The sequence below is a fragment of the Podarcis vaucheri genome (genome assembly GCF_965113315.1).
Source record: "Podarcis vaucheri genome assembly, chromosome: 10".
In the NCBI taxonomy this organism is placed as follows: domain Eukaryota; kingdom Metazoa; phylum Chordata; class Lepidosauria; order Squamata; family Lacertidae; genus Podarcis; species Podarcis vaucheri.
The window spans coordinates 4,242,819-4,268,855 of NC_138748.1; the positions used below are offsets into that span (position 1 = coordinate 4,242,819).

Genomic DNA, 26,037 nt, shown 5'->3' on the forward strand with positions numbered 1-26,037 from the left:
TTTGTTATACAGTATTGGCCTGAATATAAGCGGCACTCCCCCCCCCCCAAATTCTGATCGTGAAAAGTTAAAGTGTGGCTTATATTTGCAACCTTAAAAAGGTAAAGGGACCCCTGACCATTAGGTCCAGTCACGGACGACTCTGGGGTTGCGACGCTCATCTCACTTTACTGGCCAAGGGAGCCGGCGTTTGTCCGCAGACAGCTTCCGGGTCATGTGGCCAGCATGACTAAAACGCTTTTGGCGAACCAGAGCAGCGCACGGAAATGCCGTTTACCTTCCCGCCAGAGCAGTACCTATTTATCTACTTGCACTTTGACGTGCTTTTGAATTGCTAGGTTGGCAGGAGCAGGGACCGAACACCGTTGCGGGGATTCGAACCACCGACCTTCTGATCGGCAAGTCCTAGGCTCTGTGGTTTAACCCACAGCGCCACCCGCGTCCCTATTTGCAACCTTACTTCGCTGGAAAAGTGGCGCAGCTCCCCCCCACCCGAGAGCAACCCAGGAGCGTGGGGCAAGGGCGCGCAGCCCGCCCACCACTCCAAAGCCTCCCTTGAGCCGCTGGAGAGAAGGGCGAAGGGGTGGAAGGCTGCCAGCAAAGCGGCATGACTCCCCCCCCCCAGAGAGCACCCTGGGAGTGCAGAGAATGGCGCCCTTCCTGTCCGCAGCTCCCAAGCCTCCCCCGAGCTGTCAAATTTTAAAGGTGCAGTTTATTTGCAGGTGAAGCTTATATTCGGGACAATACGGTATATGTTATTATTTTATTATTATTACTTTGCATTGTTTACATTAACCCTGCTAATGTCTTAATTTGTTTACAATAACTTTATGCTATAAATGAGTTCCATTCTTTCTTAAAAACTTTATCTTCTTGATTTCTTGTTCTTCCGGTATATAACATTCTATCAGCAGTGGTCATACATAAATACCTTTTTATTTTGCTTAGGTAACTCTAATCCCATTATTCCCCAAAGAAAAGCCTCTGTTTTCTTAATAAAGGTTAACTTAAACATTTTTAAAAATTCATTATCTATCATTTCCCAGTAGACTTTTGCCTTATTGCAAGTCCACCACATATGGAAAAAGGTACCTTCTTTTTCTTAACATTTCCAACAAGTACTCGATTCAGTTTTGTACATTTTTGCTAGCCTATTAGGTGTTAAGTAACATCTACACATCATTTTCACATAATTTCCCCTCAAATTATAACAGGCTGTAAACTTTATATCATTATTCCATGATTGCTCCCATGCCTCTATTGCAATATTATGACCAATATCCATTGCATTCTAGCAGGTTTCTCTTTAATTGGAAGATATTCTTTATTTTAAACACTTCATTCAGATGTTGATACGGTAACCAAGTTGTTAACCTTCCTTGTAACTCTTCAAACTCTTTAAATTTAATTTCACTACCCTCCTCCTTTAGTAAATCTCTATAGGTCACCCAATTTTCAGTTTCACCTCTGTTTCTGTTTCACCTCTATGGCTTCTAATGGTGAGAGCCAAAGTGGTGTTTTGTTTTCCAAAAGCTGTTTATATTTATCTCATATTCTATATAGGTTTTTCCTAATTATATGCTTCAAAAAGCATCTGTGTACTTTTGTCTTCCCATACCACGTGCCATATGCGTGCCAACCAAAACTGTTTTCGTGACCTTCTAGGTCTAAAATATATGGATTCCTTAAAGACAACCATTCCTTTAACCAGACATGACAAGACACTTCATAATATATTCTCATGTTCAGCAGAGTATCCTAACAGTATCTAAATTATTTTTCACTGCTGTTTACAGTTCAAATCCTACTTGCATGTTAATCTGGTTACTATATTCCTTCAAATATTCTACATAAGCTTTCCACTACTCCCTAGACACTGACTTCTCCTGATCTTTAATTTTCATTGTTAAACTTCTGTCAATTTGTTTGCCAGTCTTCCTTGGTTGGTATTTCTTTGTCTTTCCACTTTTTGCTCTTGTTGCTGTCATCACATATAGTAATAAACTGACCAACTTATTGGGTTATTTGCATTTTTAAAAAACTCCAGCGATGGTCTCAACATCTCTGTCAGAATAAAGGAGGAGAGAGTGTTTCCTCTCTGCCTCCAGCCTAATTAGTTAGAAAAGATCACTAGAGCATTTGACCGGGTTATATCCCTCCCCCCATCTCATAATCCTCCTTTTGTTCTTTTCTTAAAGAAGCTTTAGTGTAGTGGGTTTTTTTGTATGTTTAATTCCTGTTCACATGTAAATATAGATCACACGTGTGTCTCTAAAGATTATGGAAGCCCCTTTTAGCTGAGGAGATCTTTTAATAGCATTGTATGCTGTTAAGCAGTTAATCAGGTTAAGGGGAAAATGTCTTATCTGCAAGATGAGAAGTGAAGTGTCCTCTCTTCAGAGGGAAGGAGGAAAATTACCTGCTTTCAACCATTTGTTCTACAGTGATTACAAGATAGGCAAGATGAGAGCCATTATGTTGTTCTTAGTGTTTGCACTTGAACAATCGTACTTATCTATCTTGTAGAAAAGCTATTTCCTGAGAGCCCATCACACTCTATAGTGCAAAGGGGGGGGGACTTCAGGCTCAGGGGCCAAATGTGGCCCTCCATCTTCTCTCTCCAGTCCATGGAGAGCCCATATCCACACCCCCATTTGCTCAGGCCACGCCTCTTGGCAGCCCTCTTTCCAGGTATCCTTGACGTCTCTGGCTTGCCAGGGTTGGAAGGTGGAGAAATGAGTGTAGAGAAACCTTTGTGTGGCATTGTGAGCTGAGTTCTACACTAATGTATCGCATGTGCAGACATTTCTAGTTTTTGCCTCTAGTTCCTTGAAGGCTGCCCCTGAGTGAATGTGGACTTTGGATGGAAAGAGGCTTCCCTGGCCCTCCTCTAGCAGGGACAAGAAGCAACAGAGCCTTAAGGTAAAGGTAAAAAGGTAAAGGAACCCCTGACCGTTAGGTCCAGTCACAGACGACTCGGGTTGCGGCGCTCATTTCGCTTTATTGGCCGAGGGAGCCAGAGTACAGCTTCCGGGTCATGTGGCCAGCATGACTAAGTCACTTCTGGCGAACCAGAGCAGCGCATGGAAACGCCGTTTACCTTCCCGCCGGAGCGGTACCTATTTATCTACTTGCACTTTGAGGTGCTTTCAAACTGCTAGGTTGGCAGGAACAGGGACCGAGCAACGGGAGCTCACCCCGTCGCGGGGATTTGAACCACCGACCTTCTGATCGACAAGTCCTAGGCTCTGGGGTTTAACCCACAGCGCCACCCGCGTCCCGTAAGGATGTAAAATGGTGTAAATGGCCACTTGCCAAGAAAATCTGACACATTTGACATATTTCACTTCAAAAGAGAGAAGTCCCCCAAAAGGATTGGGAAAAACAGGGCCAGCCCAATACATTTTGGCACCTGAGGCAGACCCCAAAATTGTGGGGCCCCCTCCCAGGGAAAAAGGGGTGAAGAAGATCTACGGTACATTAGGAACAAGCGGAAAAGGAAGATTGACATCAACATCTGCTGCCCCAGTGTATCCTGCTGCCTGAGGCAGTCCCTTCCCCATGCCTCATGGATGGACCAGCCCTGTGTAAAAAGGAAGTTGCTGAAAGGCAAAGGCAACAGGGTCAGACCTCTCCAGAATGCTCGGAGGTTGTTTAAAAACACACTATTAGGAGCTCAACAGGAATGTTGATACCAGGAATCAGAACCAAGCTGATGCTTGCATCGTTACTGAGCAGAGTCCAGGAAGCTGGAGGAGGCTTACTCCCTGACAGTGGTGCGTGGAATTACTGGTACATTCTTGTGCAATTCCTGGTGTATCAGTGATGGTATCAGTTATCTGAGCCCGGCTACATGTTCCACTTGCCACACAACACATACACAAGCTCTAATTGTTGAGAGCTCCTGAAAGGCGCCTCTTCACAGGCAAGGGAAAGTGGCGGAATTTGCCCTGACACCAATACGGCTAGGGAAGGAGGCACAGCTAGCAGGTGGATCTCAGTATCTGTTTATCTCGCTTAGCTAATCTCTGCTGATCTTCAACTGCCAGAGCAGATTGTGCTGTGCTGAATTTCCAGAAGGCTTGATTTTTTATGCAAAAACGTTTGTCTGCTGTGGGTGGTGCAAAATTCTCGGCTTTCCACTCTTCCAGTATTTTCCCATGTCACTTCACTGGTATTGTTTCCCCTCCTCCTGTGCAGCTTTAGCACCCCCACCCCACCCCAAAGGGGTGCCCTTACTGCACGGTGCATTGTGGGTTGTGAAGTGAGCATGATGATGTCATGGTGCTTTGGAGCAAGTGAGACTTTACTGTGTGAGGATGTGGCTGAGATGATGTGGCTCCCATTGCTGTCACTCTGATATTGGGGGTGGGGGAGATGCAAGAGGCAATTTGTGCCTGTGGCCCTTGGCCTTCCAGCACTGAGCAGTAAGAAGGTCATCCTGATCCAATGTTAGCCTCGTCCGTTATGCATGACCAGTGGGGCAAAATCTTCCATCCTCATATTCCTTTCAGTGGAATATGCATCAGTACCACAGCTATGCTTGCATTTTGTCCCCGCTGGTCAGTGTTGCATAATGTGTAGCCAGGGTCCCCCCCCCCAAAAAAAAGTCAGTACAATAGCATAAAAGCAAAGGGTGTGTGTGTGTAGAGACCATGCTTTGGTTTCCTCCGGTCATCAAAATGGATAATGGAAGAACGTACGAAGTGTCTTTGCCATTATTGAAGAACCACAAATTGCAACGATTGGAAGGAGAACATTTATAAAACTGTCCTGCTGAGCCAAGTGGTTGTCAGAGGGGGATGGAGCAGATTATCACCATTTATGGCGCAGAAGGAGTGCGCTCAGTGCAGTCAAGCAGGGCACCAGAGCAGCAAAAGGGGTGATGCCCCCCTTCATCTTTAGGTGGTCTTATAATGTTAAGATTAGTACAGTTGCTGCAGTTGTATCTGGCCTTCCTTAGGCCTGTGCTTTCCAGATGAAGGAAGATCCAGTTGCATTGTGTGCTTGAGAAATTCTTACAACATTGTTGGACGACACAGATACCTTTTCACTGTCAGAACAGTACAAGGCAGTGCATCGTGGAAGCTATCTGGAAATGAACATCTATCTATTTTTGGCCTTGCTCTCCGTGTTACTGTTAACCTTTTCAGCTGAATCTTACAAATTGATTTTGGTATGCTTCCTGGAATACTTGGAAAAATGTCAGCCTTCCATTAAGAAAATTATGCAGGTTAACTCTTAGTTTGGTTTTCACTAGAAAAACACCCCTTCAGCTCCTAGCATTACACCTCAGACTCACCGTAGTCTTTGCAAAAATGCAAAAGCTGAGAGGAAAGGCCGGCAGGTTGCAACCTAGATTTGCCTTCTGCCTTGCTACTGAAGGGGGAAAGGAGGCAAGCACAGCTTTCCCTGCTGGTCCCTTTACTGTTATCTATAGACATCTTCCCTTCTATTCTCCAACTCCAACTCTCACATCGTGAATCAATGTCATTTTCTTCCTCGGTTGGAGAAGGACACCCCCCCCCCACTAAACAGGCATTGTAAACCCTTCTGGAAGCATCCATGTTTATCATAAGAAACAATGTGTCGATATTTCTCTCTCTCTGCAATGGAAAGTCTGTTCAATAGCATATTGGATTCATTTTACATGGCATTTCATATTGTTTCATCAACTGAGATGATCACATCCCTCTGGGGTGTCTAAGAAGGGGCGCTTCCCAGCAAAGCTAGAAACAAGGCGGAGAGGACAACTCACTATTTTTGTTTGTGAGCTTTCAGATTCCCTTTTTGTTACATCGAACCTGTGATGTGTTAGCTACCAACTGCACTTTGTGTTTCTAAGGGGTGTTTATTTAGTGAATTTAATGCAAAAGGACATTATCACTATAGTGGAGGTTTTTGGTTTTTTTATTTAAATTCCCCGTGTGGCTTGTACGAAGTCAGGCACATTGTGCTGCTGCAGAAAGAATTGCACTGGCTGCCCACCAGGTACTGGGTGAGCTTCAAGGGCTGGCATTGGTGTACAAAGCCCTGTATAGCTTGGGACCAGGATCCCTACAAGTTGCCTCTTTCCTTACATCCTCAGCCAATCACTGTTCTGCAGAAGAGGCATCTTGCAGATACCGTCCTGTCAGGAGCAGGGCTGGAAGAATACGTCAATTTCAGTTCTTTCGGTTTTTCATTTCTCTAATTTTGAATTCAGTTCTCCAAATTTATGTAGCAATTTTATTTTTAATTTATTAAAAAAATTAAAATCCTAGTGAGAATTATTTAGCGTTTTAGTGCAAATTTCTCCTAATAAACACATTTTCGTGGGCAGTTTTGACTAATGGACACATTTTTACGGGAAATTTCTCAACATATAATGTATTCAATTTTTCAATTCAATTTCTTTATTCGACCGATAGTCAGAATTAAAACATTACACAATAATTATAAACTATAACATCATAGGAGATACATAAGTAAGGTAGGGCCACAGAACTAGACCTCTCACAGATAACCCACATCAAAGCATATAATGTATTCTTGCATGTTATTTTCATTTGTTGTCAGGGCCTCAGGAACAGAGGCACAGGGGAGAGAGGAAATGGAGAGCGAAGGGGAAGAATCGGAGGGCAGCGTAGGGGGGTATAGCAGTGACCCAAGAGATTCCATGAGCTTCTCCAGCGAATCAGAAGATTCCCAGAAGGAGGCGCCGATGGTCAGGGCAAGGGGGGCCAGCGGGGACTCCCAAAGCAGCAGCTGGAGATCAGGACCAGCTTCCCCACCAGAGCGTAGTGGGGGGGAAGAGTCCCAGGTGTCAGGGCCAGCGTCTCCTCCAGCAGGGAGAGAAGATGAGTCGAGACTGACCACGCCTCCATCGGAGAGTGGGGGAACGGAGGGGAGGTCAAGTCCAGCTAGCCTCCCCGAAGGGGGAAGCAGTGACAGGAGCAGTGTAACGGTCAGGAGGAAGGTTGCCAGCTGGGCGTGCGCGCCAAGTTCAAACGTACAGGCACGCGGGACAGCAGAAAACCCGGATTGGGAACCAGGTCCTAAAGCCCGCCGGAGGCAGGGGGAAGACTCAGGGGACTCAGCGTCAGAAGAGTCTAGGAAGGGCAAGACCCCAGCTGACAGGCGGAGCCAGAGGAGGAAAGAGCAAAGGAAGAGGTGGAGCAAGGCTAGAGTCTTAAACTGGTGTCTGGGGGGAGGAGACTCAGACGGAGCTTCAGCGGTCTAGAGTCTCAGACGTAGAGCTGCACGCCGCGGCTGTAAAAACGAAAATGAACTTCAATAAAGACTTTTACATATAACAACGAACTGGCGTTGGTCCTTTGTGAGCTGGGACCTAGGGCAGCTCTGACATTTGTTATGCCCACTTTCTCCTAATATTTGCACTTTTGTAAAAATCATTTGGTTGGAGGACTGCATTGCAAAAGTTTGGATAAGTGGAAATGTCTATAGAGTTGCCATAATGTTTTGGAAGGTGGAAATTTGCTAGCATTTAAAGCAGGATCTAACTGAATCAAATTCATCCCCACCCCTAATCCAGAAGTCCATTCCACACCCCAGTGGAGGAGGCTGTATGGTGAGACCCTTCTAGTTCCTGGATCCAGGAAGGATTCAGATTCCTGGAGCAGTCAGGCTAGCTTCCTGCTGAGGTAACGGGTCATTAAGGTAACAAAGGAAGTGGCTTGGTGCCAGAGAACAAATTGGTGGGGCTGCCTCCCTTCACTTTCTGGTAGTGAGAAAGACAAAGAGTTGAGCTGAGTGAGCTGGAAGCTGGAAGCAAGTCTGCAGGCTGGGAAGCCAGGGAGTCAAATCAGGGCCACGCCTGGTTGTTGCTGGAATCTCAGGAGAAGCAAGACCCTCTTGGGGTGTGAATGCTGTGAGCCCCTCTCTCACCTCTCAGAGACTGGGCAGGTGAGCAACCGTGTGTGTTTATTCTATTGTAGATAGCTTTGGGATGCCTCATTGGAAGCGATTTATAAATGAAATAAAAATAATAATAGGCCAGTCATCAACAATATGGCAATGCCTATCGATCAATGGTGATCAGTGCTGATGTTTTCCTTTCACATGTGACATTTGGGGCAAATGTCCCCCATTGCTCTCCTAAGAAATGGTGTGCCTGATAGATATGGATTTTGTTCATCAGCATCTTTATGGCCACTTCTCTTGAAAGAGAGCTCTGCAGAATCATAGACTCATAGAATTGCAGAGTTGGAAGAGTCATGTAGTCATAGCCCTGCCCTGCAGGAATCACAGCTCACATTTATGAGCCACTTTGAGTATTTGTGCTCAGTCCTTTGAATGGCATTCCTGCCCATGAGCATTTTGTCTCACAAGCCCTGCCCCTTCCTCTGGCTGGATGTTGGCAGCCTCATTTCCAGAAGGCGAAGCCCACACTCTCAGAGTTGACGCATTTGTTGCCAGTTAGAGGAAATTTGGGCCCAAGTCTCGTTTTCTATGCATTTTCATTTAAGTCCTGATACTTTGTGACCCTTGTGCATTTTGTCACATCCATGTCCGCCCAGATACTGCAGTTCAATATTTCGTATATTAATGTGTTTCCTCCCCTTTGATGTTCTACTGATGCATTGGGATTAAATAGAAATGTAAATATATCATAACTGAAGCATTATTATTATTATTATTATTATTGCTTGCAGACAGAGTACCACTTTGAATACACGGAGTGTGATAGCAGTGGGTCCAGATGGAGAGTTGCAGTCCCAAACGTGGAATGTTCTGGTTTACCTGATCCTGTCAAAGGGAAGGAATGCAGTATGTATTGATGCTTTCTTGTTACAAATCTCATGTAAAGCTTTCTAGGTTTGTTTCTTGTTGCTTACATAATCAAGCACGACTTAGGATGTGATCAAATGCCCATTTATTTGGGAGCAAACCTCACTGAGCTCTGTGGGCCTGCCTTCAAAGGAAACACACGTAGGGATATTCTGTAGATACATTTGAAAAATCAAGTTGATATCTAGAGGGGTTTGCTGCTTCTTACTCTTTGAATATACTTACTCTGTGGGTTATTCTTAGGTTTTTGCTGTTCTTAAAACCAGCCCCTTTCTCTAAAATTTTATTCTCTGACAGTGACAGCCTCCTCTCACAGGTTTATAATTAAATGAACCCTAGTCTGCAGGTGTTTTCTCACACAAGATTAAAAACTTAATTTTTAAAATTAGTTTGTTAATGCAAGTATAAAGCTAATATTTGCCGGAACGATGCTGTTTTATTTTGCCAGCCTTGAAGCATTGGTTAAAAGGTGGGTTGCACATTTTAAAATAAATGAGCATAGCTAAGATTGAAAGAGTGAGAGAGGTTGGCGTGAGGTGGCCGGGAGCGGGGCATGGGGCAGATGCACTGACAGAGCCCATCTGGTGTTGCTGACAGTGTTTGCACCACGTCGGTCCCCCCCTCCCCTCAAGGGCAGGTGAATGCCACCCCCATCCCCCCCCCGCTGCCATCAACTGCTGCTCCTCAGACAGATTTATCTGGACTCCCCCCCCCCATGGGGGGAAGGTGCGTTTTGAGTGGGAAACGTCTACCTCCCCCAGATGCTCCTCTCTTCAAAACCACCTCACGGGGTGAATATTTATTTCAGAAGACCTGGCAGTGCTCACATTCATGCGTAGGACTAGAGCCAAAGCCAGAGCTGATCTTGCTCTGAATGGTTAACAGTCCGGCTGCTGCAGCTCCCAAGCTCAGCTGGCTCTGTGACTAAGCAAACGCACCCCCTTTCTGTCAGGTCTCGAATGCGCCAGCAACCAGCTTAACAACAAAAGGTTTTCTGCTCTTGTTTGCGTCTGACCTTGGTGGGTTTTTTAAAGTACATTTCTGGGACACGCTGAGTGCTGCGGAGCCTGGTGGCTGTTTTATCTTGAGAGGATGATGAGCACAATAGCCCAGGACGTACAAGCCATGGGGAGCCGGTGGGCGGAATAGGGGCGCGAGCCCTGGCTTCCTGGGGGAGGAGCTAAGCTCTCCTTTGAAGGAGGGGGGTGGACCAGCCAAAGAAAGGACTGGGCTTTCTCTTGCCACAGGTGTATTGCAACGCAGGGATGAGAAAAGGTATTGAAATATTGGAGAGCCAGAGAGCAGGAGATGTCAGTGTTGGGTTCTTGCTGCTCCTTTGACTTCCTGGCACCAGGATCACACGGTAGTTCAGTCTCTCTCCAGTCTGTGCCAGTTTCACTGTTCATAAATCCCTTAAGTTCATAAGTCCACAACATAAAAATACTAAAAAAAAAGAACACAAAATACGGTACATAAAAAAGCAATACACATTTAAAATACATATTGCTTAAGAAGCCAAAGGCCTGGTTATAGAGAAACATTTTGGCCTGGCACCTAAAAATATGCAATGAAGGCACCTGGCAAGCCTCCCTGGGAAGAGGATCCCACAGACAGGGAGCCACCACAGAAAAGGCTTCGTCTTGCCACCCTCTGGACCTTATATAGAGGAGGCACACAGAGAAGGACCTCAGAGTCTGGGACATTTTATATGGAGAGTGGTGGTCCTGGAGGTATTGCGGTCCTGAGCCATTTACGGCTTTATAGGTTAAAACCAGCACTTTAATTTGGGCCTGGAAACCGATTGGCAGCCAGTGGAGTTGGGCCAAGATTGGTGTATTATGCTCAAACCCTCTTGCCATGATGAACAACCTGGCTGCCAAGTTCTGCACCAGCTGAAGTTTCCAAACCGTCTTCAGAGGCAGCCCCAGGTATAATGAGTTGCAGTAGTCTAACCTAGAGGTTACCAGAGCATAGAGAACAGAAGTTAGGCTGTCCCTCCTAAGACAGGAGCACACCAGCCAAAGCTGATGGAAAGCATCACCTGAGCAGTAATCTAACCTTATACAGTTACCATGAGATGCACAGTAGGACTTTTAATCCCATGACTGTTAAGTTTACTTAGGAACCTTTTTTGAGGACGTAGACTTTGTTGTAGAGTTGGTCGGGACCACCAGAGTCACCTAGTCCAACTCCTGCAAGGCAGGAATATTTTGCCCAACGTGGAGCTCAAGACTACGACCCTGAGATTAGGAGTCTCAGTCCAAGTCCACAACCTCCGTCTTCATTTCAACGTGAGCAGTTTTACAGCCTGGACTATTTTAGCAGCACCCTTTTAAAATTAAGATTGAATTGAGGCTAAGAGTGTAGGCAGTTCTAATAAATGGGGTGAAATAAGCATGAATTCAGGGTCTATTAAGAAGCTCCATATAAATGATTCAGATCTGCCATGCTGAATCAGGAAAAGGAAATTATAGGTTATAGTATTCATATGAACATTTTGAGTTTAATTTTCCCAGTTTAATTCTTTATTCTTTATTGCTTCATGATATTCCTTGGTGTCTTCATTCAGTGGTATTATATTGACTTTAACCAGATAAATTCTATGATGCTATGCAAAAAAAAAAACTCCACAACACCCCCCCCCCAAAAAAAAACCCCATGGAATTTGGTATGAGGAAAATAAGTATCCTGAGAATATTTATTTATTTTAAAAGTTTCTAACCCTTATAATTGGGGCAATAGGCTTGAATGAGGAATGTCTTGTGAATTGATCCCAAATGATTCAAGGTCAGGGGAAGGCTGGGGTGTTCGCTACCCCATGAGCGGAAGCAGCATAAATATTGACACTTGCCCAGGACATTTCTACAGGTTGCAGAATTTGGGTTCCTTAAGTGCAAAATCGTTGATTGATAGCAAGCAAGCAAGCAAGCAAGCAAAGCAAGCAATGAAGCAAGATAACAAACAAACAAACAAACAAACAAACAAACACACCGGCAATGGAAGAGCCACAGCTTTTAACGCAGGAATTTTCAAAATGTGTTCTTCTGGGGAATTTTGGAGCTCTTTGGAAGGTTTTGGGATTTTCTCAAGGAGAACATTAACAAGGACAGGCAAACTGTCACCAAAGGCAGCTTGGTTGTAACTTGGCAACACAGAGTTTCAGAAATTGATGTTAAAACTGTGGTGGCAGGGGACTGTTACTATGATTATTTCATGATTATGCTGTTTGTTATGTTTTTATTATTGTGCTCCATAAAATGTGCCCTTAATGTTGTACACTGCCCTGGTATCTTTTGATAAAGGACGGTATATAAATTGAACGAATAAGCTAATAACAATTGTATTGGGCCCTTATGTGGAGGCTCAACAGGCCTGGCCAGCCTCTCCCCCAACTGAGCTGCAGTGTGCAGAGGGACCTTGGTGGGCATGTCAGCATGGAAAGAGGTCTCTGGTGATAGACAAATTACCAGCTGAAACACAAATCAAGTTGCACAGATTGTCCCGGATGTCAAAAGAGATTCATTTTGCCATTAGCCATGCTCAGCCTCAGATTGAACCAGGCAAGCAGCTGGCTTCCTCCAAGCTACTTCTGCTCATGGACATATGCATTGTGATGTGAAAAGAGCATTCTCCTGTGAAACGTGGAAATAGTTGGCCATTTGATAAAGAGACTGTAATGAAGCAGCAATGAAGGCTCCTGTAGCAGTGACGAGCCCTGAGGACTTAATGCTGGTCTAGGCTCTCCTCTATGACATGTTCATTAGGATGTTCATGTGAACATAGTGTTCATCTGACGGAGGGGATGGCCTGCACCACCGCATAGGTCACAGGGATCAATCACCTGCAGATCAAGGATGACTAGCTGCATAGAATGGGGGAGGCATCCTTTACTGCATGTGCGGCAAACCTGAAAGTCAGGTTTGGCTGGAATGTGCCTGTGAACTGCATTCTTGTAGTTCCTTGCTAGCAGGTTCTTCAGAGATTAGATGGGCATCGGGAAGAATGTCTGGCCAACACGTTGCACAAGACAGCCTCCGGGGATGCAGGATGCTTTTAGATTCGAAAGACAACCAAACATGTTGACTGCAGAGCTTGTCTTCTCCTTCTCCTGGGCGTCTCTGGCATTTTGACATGGTGTAATTTGTGACTAGCAGATTCTGGTCATTCATGAAAAACGAATTGGTATTTAGCTGCAAAATTAAAAGCACCTTTTGGTTAAAAGGTATGAGTGCACATTTGCTCTAGGTGAATGGTGAAACTAAGTATCTTTGCTGCAAGTTGTCAGAAGTTGCGTTAATAAATTTTATAGTCTGCACTATTCAAAGGGCTGAAGGGAACAATTTGAAGCAACAATTTTATACAAAGAAATTAATCTGTATGGGGTGTGTGGACTGCTGTGAACATTCAATTCTGTTATTTTTATTATTAAAAGGTGTAGATTCTTCATCAATGTTTAAGCTGTCCTCATTGTGAGATCAATGAAAATAATTTGCTAGGTGTGTCAATGGTACTATGTAGATGACCCAAATATTGTGTGCTGTCCATGTTGAATAAGGTATTGGTTTACAGAAATAAAATTCTTACGATTGAGATTTGTTTTCAGATCGGTGCTGTGGTAAACACAACTTGCCTGTAATGGATACCAGATCTGAGAAACAGGTGCCAGTCAAATTTGTGATTTTCTACATTTGAGGGTTGCTGAATGCTTGCTGAGAAGAGAGCTTGCAATGGACCAATTGCTTGTGCCCTTAATCAGCTGTGCATGTTTTCCTTCTCAGCTTTCTCATGTGCTTCTGGGGAATACCTAGAAATGAAGAACCAGGTGTGCAGTAAATGTGCCGAAGGAACCTATTCCTTGGGGAGTGGGATCAAATTTGATGAATGGGACGAGCTGCCTGCAGGATTCACAAATGTAGCCACTTACATGGACACAGCCATGGGCTCGGCAGAGAGCAAAGCAGACAGCTGTGGCAAGTAAGGACCTGGGGGGGGGGCCCTGTGCGCGCGCATGGCACACAGAGGCGTGGAGAAACCATTATAAATGAGGTGCAGTGGTGCCTCTGATGTTAAATTTTCCCTTCTCTGGTATATTTATATTCATAGGAATGTTGGAAGCCGCCTTGTACAGAGTCAGGTCATTAGTCCACCCAGTTCAGTATTGTCTACACTGATTGGCGGCAGCTCCACGTGGTTTCGGGCTGGGAGATGCTGGGGGCTGAGCCTGGCACCCTTTGCATGAGAAATAGGCACTCTACCACTCCACGGCCGTTGCCCACTCTTCCTAAGTTCAGAGTGGCTTGCATGGTCTTCTAGCAGTTTCCTGTTCAAGCACTGACCAGGTCCAGACACTCTGAGCTGGAATGAGGCAGCAGAACCAGCGGCTCTCATGCAATTTACGGGGTCTCAACTCATTGACTGAAATGGTAACAATGCACAAAGGGCCCGGTGCTCAGAAATGTATGTAGTGGTCTTCCTTCAAGGAGTTGACACCACCACTTGGACCTCAGAAGTAGCTGTGAGAAGCAATTTAATATTATTTTTGTAGGTCCAAGACTGCCAAGCTGATCAACAGGTAAGGGGAAATTTTCAAAAGGAATCCACTGCATCTTGGAGAAATGGTCTCCTGATAGAATGTTAGTTGCAAAATGTCTTTTATTTCTAGAAAGCTTGAAAAGCAATTGAATAACATTCTATTGTCTTCCTAATGTATCAGTGAATGCTTCCCTGTCATCGCTGTAAAGGAATTATAGCTAACACAAATCAGCTGCAAAATTTAATATTTTCTAGACAAAGAGAAGTGATGGATGAGAAGCTCTTTTATATTCTTGTCTTTATTTTCCCAGGATTTTTACTGCAGCAGATCATTAAGTAGCATTTGGGTTAAATATGGCTGATAGATGGATATTTATGGTGCCTATATTGTAAAACAATTCTTGTTTCTGCTCATGTTTGCTCAGATCGTCATGGACTCCTCGTGGGAATTACATTGAGTCAAACAGGGACGACTGCACCGTCTCCTTGATCTACACGGTGCACCTGAAGAAGTCGGGTTCCGTCATCTTTGAATACCAGTATATTGACAACAACATCTTCTTTGAGTTTTTTGTAAGGGGGATTTGTGCACTAAATCTACACTAAGGCTAAACTGCAGAGGCAGTCTTCTGAAAAGAACTCTCGCAGCTTATTTTTAAGGCAGTTTATTGGCATCCTGAGTGTCTTTGCCTCTATGAGGCTTATCGAAATGTGAATCTGCCTTATACTGAGACAGACCACTGATTTTATTTAGCACACTGCTGATTCACAGCTGCCCCCGAAATATGCTTTGCATAGACTCATAGAATCGTAGAGTTGGAAGGGACTCCAAGGGTCATCTAGTTCAAGGCAGTAATCTCAACTAAAGCATCCACGACAGATATTATTATTATTATTATTATTATTATTATTATTATTATTATTATTATTATTATTTATTACCCCACCCATATGACTGGGTTGCCCCAGCCACTCTGGGTTCTGGCCTCCAATGAAGGAGGCCCGCCACCTCCTGAGGGAGACTGTTCCACTGTTGAATAGCTCTTACTGTCCAAAAGTTCTTCCTGGTGTTTAGTTGGAATCTCCTTTCTTGTAACCTGAATCCGTTGGTTCGGATGGTCCTCCCCTCCAGAGCAGGAGAAAGCAAGCTTGTTCCCTCATCCATGTGACGTCCCTTGAGATATTTGAAGATGGCTATCATATCTCCTCTCAGTCTCCTAAACGTCCCCAACTCCCTCTTCCTCATAAGGTTTGGTTTCCAAACCCATGATCATCTTGGTTGCCCTCGTCTGCACATGGAATAGAGTGGGACTATTACTTCCCTTGACCTGGACACTATGCTTCTGCCAACTTGAGTTTTTCCCAGATTCACAGAGGAAGTGTTTATATGGTGTCTAGAGGCTGAGAAGTCTAGTTTAGCCAAATGATTTAAGTGCTTTTTGGTCATCTTGTCTCAAGCACATCAAAACCTATGGCCTGTCTCAAATGCTTGCTGAATATCCTTCCTTCCCAAAGCTGCTGGCACTCATGATCCAACTTGGAATGCATGGAGATTCTGGATGTAGGAAGTGTATCCTCTATCTATGGGTTTGTTGCACCTGGTAGCAGCTTGCCCAAAGGCTGCTGACTGTCTTGATCCCAGTGTCCGTGTGTCTAACCTCCGTGTGCGGATTCATACTGTTCATGACTGGCTGGATCTATAGTTTTTCCAGAGGGCCCTTATCGACACCTGTTGATGCAGGTGGAGGTGTTTCATGCCAAGAACCAGAAACTCCACAGCCTTTTATCCTACAGAGCAGCCAATGGCTAGTTTACAAACCTTCCAGTATGAGTGAGTTCAGGGACTCCCCATGCCAACAAATCTACATGTTGGCATGGTAAAGATACGTACAGGCCAAACTCAGCCGATAACGCTCTAAAATGTAGAGACTGTAATACTTTGGATTAATTGGGTTGTAGCTAAGGCACTCTGCCATTTTATTTACACGACTGGAAAGAGAACCTGGAGCGGCCCAGGAACCACCCACTCCAGATCTTTGCCCAAGAAGTGAACAAGGGCTCCACAATTTTTTAGATTTTCTGGGTCCAGCTGGCCTTTCTTAAGGCGTGGTTTTGCCATTGCCTCAGTTAGGCTGGCAGGGACCAGCCCCTTTCTAACACAAGCGGCCCACCTTGTAACTCCCTCAGCAAAGTGAAGCCCACCTGTGAGCTCCCTGACAGCCTCTCTGTCTTTACAGTCCCTGGCAGGAAGAGAAACTCTGGCTTCTGGTGAGTCTGGCAGGCAGATGCGTTGGGTGGGCTTCAGCCTTCGGCTTTGGTTCAAAAGGAGGGATGGCACCTGACTTGAAACAAAAATGTGATGTAGCTGGGGACTTTTTTTCCTTCTTTTTTGTCTTTTTTGCAGTTTCCAGAGCATCTTGTGTGAAAGACAGAATTTTGGCTGGGTTCCCAGAATTGTTTGAGTGAACCTTGGGTTTTTCCTAAGTTAAAGTCAGCCAATGTATCTTTACACAAATTGCACTGCATATGAACCATGAACTGCAGGACAGACCATGTTGCTCACCTGCATTTCTCCCCAGATTGTTGAATGTGCGGCTGGCGGGTGCCGGGGTGTGCTGTCTCTCTAATTCCCCCACTGCAGGCTTTGCTGAGCCGAGGGAGGCGAGGTGGGTGGTGTCAACACAATGTGACAGCTTGGCAGCTGCGGGCACTGCTCTCCCGCCCACATACCTTCCTGCACAACTCCTTCACTTGGCATTAGGATCTGCCGGCAGAAGTCACAGGAGCAAAAAACGTCTGCTCTCACCAATGTCTAAAAAGTCCGGCCCCTTTACGCCCCCACAGCTCTGTCCCTAGCACTGCCCAGGCCCCATGATTTTTGAAATCAAAAACTGGCAGCCCTGACTTGCCCATTATGCAAGGTCACAGCCAGTTCCAGCCACTGGGCCAAGTGACCTCTTTCTATATGAACTCAGAAGCCTGACCTGGGTCTGGCCATTATTTTAATTCCCCAAAGTGATGCTGGATCAGGGGTTCTGTGGAAAATGAAAGGGGTGGCTGGATGAAGGTAGAGGAAGACTAAAGAGTGGAGGATGGAAAATGTTCCTCTTGCTCATCTCCCCCCCCCCCCCGCTTTGTGTGAGGGATGAATCACTCCTGTTTCTCCTGCTGCCACAAAGGGCGTTTGGCCCTAATTAACATTTGCAGACTGTTTGGAGACAATGAGATGCGGCACTGTGGGCAGGAAGCGCCATGTGCCAGCTCCTTCTATGCGGCAGGCATGGAAACATGGGCAGAACAAGCAGGCCGCCCGAGGCACCTTCTGTTGGTTCAATACCATCCATTGCCCTTCGCTAATAAGACGGTACGTGCTCACGGGGGATGTCTTTTGAGGTACTGTCTATATTTTTAACTATACCGGCTTGTTAAGGTTCTGAAAAAGGAAGCCACAAGTGATTCTGCTGCAGTTACATTCATTTGCTTCCAGATACACACTTGTAGCAGCCGCTTGGCTGGGCAGCAATTGATTTCTTTCTTTCTCACAGGAAAGCAAAAGCATCGACTGCCTGAGTATGAGGCCCAAGAATCACTTCCAGCCAATGACGGATGTTGATCAAAGCATCCTTGATAGCTTTTCTGCACTCTGGGGGTGCCGTCTTTAAGTCTCATTAAGCAAGAGCAGCTCTAGTGTAGCAGTTAGACCAGGAGCCACTGAGGGGAAACACAGACAGACAGACAGACAGACAGACAGACAGACATCTAGCTCCATACTTAGGCAGATGCGCAGGCTGGGTGTCTGAACTTGCCCAAACCTCCCCTGACTCTGCTCCTTCCTCAAACCTGAGACTCGCTTTGGGGTGTCAGAGAATTCCAATGAAAATGGGAGCAGGAGCAAAAATTGCTGATGCTTGCTTATTTCTCCCATGTCCAGAAAGGAAATCAATCCAGTGAATAGAATCTGTATTTGCTGTTGTTCTTGCTTTCAGTCCACAAATGAGTAGTAATTGTTTACATTTCCCCATATTTGCATTCCGTTTCCTTTGCACTGGAAATAATGGGATGGAATAATTTAACAACAATATATGTACATTTTTATTTTATTTTATTTTATATTTCTAGTACCCCCCCCACCATTTACAATATAAAAACACAAAAATATACAACATAGTAACAAACAAAAAAACCCCAAACCCAGTTTAAAAGGCCATGGATTGTTTAATTGTCCAAAGGCTTGGGAGAAGAGGAACACTTTTGCCTGTCACCTAAAGGTGTATAGCAAAGGTGCCAGACAAGCCTCCCTGGGGAGAGCACCCCACAAATGGGAAGACCCGTTCTCAGGTTGCCACCCTGCAGACCTCATGCAGACGAGGCACATGAAGAAGGACCTCCGATGATGATCTGGATTGCTTCATACGGGGAAAGGCAGTCCTTGAGGTGCTGCAGTCTCTGCTGTCGGGCCAGAATTGATGCTCTTTATACTCTGGTGAGCAACCTGGCCACTGAATCCTGCACCAGCCAAAGTTCTGAACCACCTTCAAATGCAGCTCCACATATAGCGCAGTGCAGTAATCGAGTTACATTTTTTAAAATTTGTGTTTCTGATACATTTCAACTAATCTAGTTACATTGAGTTATGTGAATGGATAAGTTACTTAATTTCACCACAGTGGACAGCGGGATGAACAATTTTTCATGGAAGACGAACTGCAGCAAAACAGAATCCGAATCATAGAATTGCAGAGTTGGAAGGGACCCCAAGGGTCACCTAGTCCAATGCAGGAATCTCAGCTAAAGAATCCCTGGCCGACGGCCACCCAAGCTCTGCTTAGAAACCTCCAGGGAAGGGGGAATCCACCGCCTCTGGTGGGAATCTGCTCCACTCTTGAACGGCTCTTCCTGATGTTCAGTCGGAATCACCTTTCTTGTAAGCTGAATCCATTGGTTTGAAATGGAACTGCCTGTGGAATGAAAAATGAGGCCTTCTTGCAGCTCGTTTCACAAGGCAGAATATTATTTTTAGACACCATTATGTCTATAATCACCTTTAAAAGCTCTTTTATTTCCTTGTAGTTAGTTACTCCATAAAGCAAGGTCCAATTTTTCTGTAAGACATGGTTGTTGTTTTTTAAAAAATAATTATGTCAGTATGGCTCACATAGAGGAACTTTCCTGTGGATGTTGCCCCTGTCAGCTTAGAAGATGCTCTGTCTCACTTTGTCACAGGTTTATTTTTCTGAGCATTAGGGTTTCTGATTAAGCACCTCTCTCTCCCTCTTTCTTTTTACTCCAGTGTAGTTACCACAAAGATGCTTGAAATGTGAAGCTTAGGCTCCCCCCCAACCCCACAGAGGCCTCCAACATCACTGCTCTAGATGAAATAGCATGTTATTATCACTTTTCTTAAATTCCTGCTGTTACAGAATAGCCAGTCATTTTGCCTGCACTGCTATTGAACAATTTTGCTATTCTCCTGAACAGTTATTTGCTAGCAAGTAAAGTAAAAGTGCCCTGCAGGGGAGCCTCCCCTCATGCGCGGCCACAGACGATACTCAGGAATCAGCAAAGCCATCTCTGCCTGCCAGGTGGCCCGGCTGCGGGAGAGAGGGATGCATCAATTCAGACCAAATCAGCATCTTTTAAGTTTCCAAGTATCCATTGCAACTGTGTTTGAAAACATATTTGGAAAGTTTGGATTCATTTGCTGGATCAGGCCAATGCTCCGCCCAAGCCAGCATTTTGTCTCTGGCCCATTCAGCCCACGGTTGCTCCCTGCCTGTGCTGGTGACAGGTGCCTGAGGATCCTTCCAGGGATTAAACCCGGGGTCTTCTGTCCTTTGATTTAGAAACAGGCCACTATAAACATAGAGGCTTCCTTCTTTTTTGCCACAGGTAATAGGGGGGGAATTCCCGCTTTTGCAGGGGTTCTGCCCCTGCCCTGCCTCATTCTTCCCCATTCCACCCCAGTCCCCTTTCAGCGCATTAAGCACATGATTTTCACATTAAGGAGATGCCTGCAGTCCTCTCTGGACCTCCAGGCAGATTTGAGGGAGGCAACCAGTTCAGTTGCATGGGACATGGAGCCTGGGGGGGGGGGCGCTGGAGATGCTGCAGCTATGATTTAGAAAGGAGTGCGAGAGGCGTCAGGGTGCTGAATTTTGGTGTCACACAGGGTGCCACTGAAATTTGAGACCCCAAGATCTGCCACTCATGAATCTATTCCTCCCCCCCCCCAGCAAACCCAACACTAACTCAATCAGATCGTGACCACCACCGCATTTTGTGGCAGCGAATTTCACAAATTCAGTTAGATACTGCATTGTACAATGCTTTCCTAGCCTTGAAGCTGCTGTTGATCAACTGTTTAGCACGACATGCATGTGTAAAGCGAATCAAGGCCTACAGCCATGATCGGCAACCTGTGAGCCTCCAGACCTTGTTGGGCTGCACCTCCCATCAGCTCTAAGCCGTGGCCATACTGGTGTCCAATGAATGGGGGGGGGGGCACAGGTTGCCTTGCCAGGACTAGAGGAATCCAGCTGGCTTTTGGGTGCTGCTGCAGAGCAGGATGTAAGTGAAGTCCTGGTCAAGTATTCAACTCCTTACATGTAAATAAGTGTGGGCGAGGAAGCAGGATTATGCTGGCCAGCCCTGGCCCCTTAAGGTTCATTACCTTTTTCATTCTTTACAGCCCCCCCCCAAGTTTGAGGCTGAAGGTCTGAAGCAGAGAGCCCTCTCTGCTATGGAGACTCCTCCCATGATTTAGGTGCCTACTTGTGTGAATGAGGAATTGTCCTATTCCAATGGGATAGCATATCATGTTATATATGGAATAATATCATGTTATATATGGAATAATAGTGACCTTAGGAAAGGCTGTGTTGTCTCCACTCACACTCCTCCCACCCCACTCTGGAATAATAATGACTATACAGTTTGGGTTTACTGGGTGGCAAAGGTAAAAAGGGTTGCAGGTTGTGCTGTGGTCTAAACCACTGAGCCTCTTGGGCTTGCTGATCAGAAGGTCAGCAGTTTGAATCCACACGATGGGTGAGCTCCCATTGCTCTGTTTGAGCTCCTGGCAACCTAGCAGTTTAAAACCATACCAGTGCAAGTAGATAAATAGGTACTGCTGTAGTGGGAAGGTAAAAGGGTATTTCCATGTTCTCTGACTTCTGTCATGGTTGTCCGTTGTGCCAGAAATGGTTTAGTCATGCTGGCCACTTGATGCAGAAAGCTGGCTGTGGACAAATGCCAGCTCCCTCAGCCTGAAAGCATAGATGAGCACCACAACCCCATAGTCGCCTTTGACTGGACTTCACTGTCCAGGGGTCCTTTACCTGTTTATCTTACCTTAATGGCTGGCACAAGGATTACTGAGATGCATGTGAGGGGTTTTTGAAAACATTCAAAGTGTTACATAAATATTGCTTCTGTTATTGGCTGACAGCAAATTAACTCAATATCTGAAAGCTCCCATTTTTTAAATCAATAGATTCAGAATGATCAGTGCCAAGAGATGGACTCCACAAGCGATAAATGGATGAAGCTGACAGATAATGGCGAATGGGGCTCCCATTCTGTGAGTATAATGTTTCATGGCTTGGTGAATCGAATCATATAATCATAGAATTGTAGACTTGGAAAGGGACCCCAAGGGTCATCTAGTCCAACCCCCTGCAATGCAGGGATCTCAGCTGAAGCATCCAAGACAGATGGCCATCCACCCTCTGCTTAAAAACCTCCAAGGAAGGAGAGTCCACAGCCCCCCGAGGGAAACTGTTCCACTCCTTTCTTGTAACTTGAAGCTACAGTGGTACCTTGGTTTACAAACTTAATCTGTGTCGGAAGTCCGTTCTTAAACCAAAGTGTTCTTAAACCAAGGTCTGCTTTCCTATAGCAGCGGGGGACTCAATTTACAAATGGAACACACTCAACAGGAAGTGAAACGTTCAACAGGAAGCAAAAAGTTCACAAACCAAAACACCTACTTCCAGGTTTGCAGCATTCTTAAACCAAGTTGTTCATAAACTAAGCTGTTCTTAAACCAAGGTACCACTGTATTGGTTTCTGTCCCACCCTCCATCTTCTATGTGACAGAACTTGAGATATTTGAAAGTAGCTATCATATTTCTCCTCAGTCGCCTTTTTTCCTAGCTAAACATACCCAGTTCCTTCAACCTTTCCTCATGTGACTTTCCCAATCCTTGATCATCCTGGTCACCCTCCTCTGCATGTGAGTATCAACCTCTTTCTTAAATTGTGGTGCCCAGAATTGGACACAGTATTCCAGGTGTGGTCTGACCAAGGCAGAATAGAATGGGCCTGTGACATTCCTTGATCTGGTCATTAGACTCCTGTGGATGCAGCCTAGAATAGATATAGTGGAAACCTGACCGTCTCGTGATTGGATGTCTTTTTCACTCTGTAGTTCTCTGAAGCCCATCAAGGAACTGACTGATTTCCTATCAGCAACCCATACCCTCAAAATCTTATTTCCTACATGCCCCTACATGCCTCTACATGCCCCTACATGCTGTGGTGCTGTGGGGCATAGCTGCTTTCCCTGCAGAAGCAGGATTTAACTTCCCCTCCCTCCCATCAGCTGATGTGTGGGCAGTTCAATCCTGCTTGGTTTTGGTGCAAAAGAGTTCCATGCTGAAAACTCTCTTGCACACCCACAACCTGCAGGAAGCAGGATTGACCCCCCCTCACTCATAAGCCAATGACAAGGGAGATAAGTTCTGCCTGATAAGTATCTTTATCCTACCCTCACAAGCCAACTTTGACAGGTGGGTGGGATAACCTGATGTCTATCCCCTGTAGGCTGGCAGGGAGATAGAGACAAAACCGTTTCTCCACTTGCTTCATGTGGCTGCATCACTCAGAATTCCAAAGGGTTCACTGTAAAGATAAAAAGTTCAAATTTTTGAGACTGAATGAAGGATCATTCTCGGAACCACACAGAAAAAGAATCACCTTGTGTGAGCTGTGTAGGCCTGAGGCAGAGTTTCTCCTTTTATTTGCATGCAGATACCTTATCTCACATTTTTATTCCATGTCAAACCCATGAGCTGAGCAAACAGGGCAAGGCTTCATTTCTCTTTTCTGGGTGAGGGGAGAAAATGAAACCTCTGTATGTGTTTTAAGCAGACCTGTCAGTATGTTTGACTGAATTGTTTGCTCTCTAGGTCCTTTAAACTAGTTCAACAAAACTGGGGTGTGGTTTCTCAAAGATTATTGTGCCTCCTTGTCTCTTTTAGCTCCAAGGCAAAAAGTACTCTGTTTTCAAGTACCCTGTTTTACTTCTTGGAATTTGCAGCAACAGTGGGGTGTGGTTGTTTTTTCATTTACTCCTTGGTAGTTGCAAAGTCCGAAGCAGCAGACGGTGTGCGTGAGGATTCTTCCAGGGGTAGCTTGGCTTTGTGCAGTGATGTCAAGCTTCAGCAAGCCTTTCTGCATCGACTTTTTCCATTCAAGGAATGCTCACCTATGTGCTTGGACACATGCACAGATCATGTAAAATGCTGGTTGGCGGGGGCAGCCCGTCTCGTCTTGCCGCCTTGGGTGATGTGCCTTAGTGCTGCTCCCGCTGCTGCCACCCTTCTGCTAAAGCCTCGCTTTATGGGGTTCTACAGCAGCTTCTCCTGAGATCCTGTGGCGTTCTTGTGAGATCTTACCGGAAGCCGCTGTCACCACTTCTCACTTCTCTGGCAGTGGTGGCAGGAGCAGGTTTTCCACTTCTCAAGGTGGCTGCCTCGGCCCAGGGCAGCTGCACATGGGAAGGGGAAACTGGGAGCAGTGACCAAGCAGTGAGCAGTGAGGAAGCATCATGGAAACTTGTCTGCAAATTCCTGTTCTGATTGGAGAGACACCACATAGCTTTCCAGGGAACCCCAAAGTTCCCTGGAGCTCAGTTTGAAGTCACTTCTCTTGCCTAACATCCTGGAGTAACTATGACACCAAATGAGGCCAATGAGGAAGAGACCCCATTTGGTAAAGCAGAGTGGACTTTGGGCTGATGAACATGAGCAGCAAAATGACACTGAGAGTCCTTCCTGGACTGTTCTACTCCCCTCTGCAGATGGGGAGTTGCATTTGGAATACCTCCCTGTCTTAATAACATCCCTTCCTGAATGTAAAAAGCTAGTACTTTGGGGAAACACGTTAGATCCTTTATCCCTGGTAGGAGACATTTCTAAATCGAGGGGATTGGGGATAGAGGGATAGCCTTGGGGGAGAAACACCTGGGTTGAGGACGGTGGTCACCAGGGAAGTCTCTCAGCTTCACCCACATCAAAGAGCTGTGAGGAAAAGATGAGATAAAGCCACATCACAATCACAATATCTATCTATATCTATCTATCTATCTATCTATCTATCTATCTATCTATCTATCTATCATCTATCTATCTATCTATCTATCTATCTATCTATCTATCTATCATCTATCTATCATCTATCATCTATCATCTATCATCTCTCTCTCTCTCTCTATCTATCATCTATCATCATCATCATCATCATCATCATCATCTATCTATCTACCTACCGACCTATCTATCATCTATCTATATCTATCTATCTATCATCTATCTATCTATCTATCTATCTATCTATCTATCTATCATCTATCTATCTCTACCTATCATCTATCCCCCGCAGGCCTGAATAAAAATAAGATATGCAACTTTTTTATTTGCCATTTGAAGTGAAATAATCCAGGAAGGCCTTGCTCGGTGCCTTTCTGATAGTTTAGTTCCTCTCTTAATATCTGTTCTAGGGCGTGCTGGGTCAGACCATTGTGCGCTCAGGGGCAGCTTCCGACTGTGAGTCTCTACCCATACCCTTGTACGCACAAGTCTATATCATGTTCATATCAGGCTGAGGTTTGAATGACCTTTTTGTGTGTGTTTTTGTGTGTGTCTCTTCTCAGGTAACGCTGAAATCTGGCACTAATGTATTATACTGGAGAACAACAGGAATCCTTATGAGTTCTCAGGTGGTGAAGCCTGTCCTCCTGAAAAACATCACCATTGAAGGTACAAAGCAGGAGTTGGCAACCTTTTCTCTCTATCGAGGGCCACATGCCCCAGGAACAAACTGTCAGGGGCCACCTGCTGATGGTGGGCAGAGCCAGAGACACAGTGTTCTGGATCTACTAATCCACAAATATTCACCATGGCTGCCACATATTACAATTCCCAATTCTATGCAAGTCTACTCAGAAGGAAACTCCACTGGGTTTGGTGGGATTACTCTCAAACGTACAAAGGGGATGGGTTTAGTAAAACATGTCAAGAACCAGTGCCCTAAGACTCGGGACACCCCATCTTGTTCGTTCCGCAGAGTAGCAGAACTTTGGCAACGCTTGAATTCCAAAAAGACACAGAGAGCAGGAAATGTCTTTAGTAGAGATTTACTAAGGCATAAAGTTGGTTGCTAGCTCCCTAGCAAGGCAAAACTTAGATCATTTAGAGCAAATCCAGTTCCCAGCAGTAAAAAACAAACAAAACAAAACAAATATAAATGCAAAAAACAAAATAGCAGTAGGAGAAAGAGAGAGAAAGAGAATAAGAGAGTCCCCTGGGCAGACAGTGTGTCTCTGGAGGGAAAGGCCTTGAAGTTTAGAGGTAGCCCAGCAGGAAAATAACACCTGCGCTTTCTCTGCCTCTGAGAAGACCTGAGAACCTTTAAAACACTAGAATGTCCCAGAAT

General features: G+C 45.3%; 1 protein-coding gene across 1 annotated transcript in view; it reads left to right on the forward strand.

Moving 5' to 3' along the window:
* The window catches only part of ELAPOR2 (endosome-lysosome associated apoptosis and autophagy regulator family member 2), a 103,672-nt gene that overhangs the window by 37,693 nt on the left and 39,942 nt on the right, over window positions 1-26,037 (forward strand). The window contains exons 2-6 of the mRNA XM_082240109.1: window positions 8,655-8,769; window positions 13,569-13,764; window positions 14,748-14,895; window positions 21,815-21,901; window positions 25,256-25,361. Of these exons, the coding sequence (XP_082096235.1) occupies window positions 13,601-13,764; window positions 14,748-14,895; window positions 21,815-21,901; window positions 25,256-25,361 (505 nt within the window). The 5' untranslated portion in view covers window positions 8,655-8,769; window positions 13,569-13,600. The remainder of the gene's footprint in view (window positions 1-8,654; window positions 8,770-13,568; window positions 13,765-14,747; window positions 14,896-21,814; window positions 21,902-25,255; window positions 25,362-26,037) is intronic.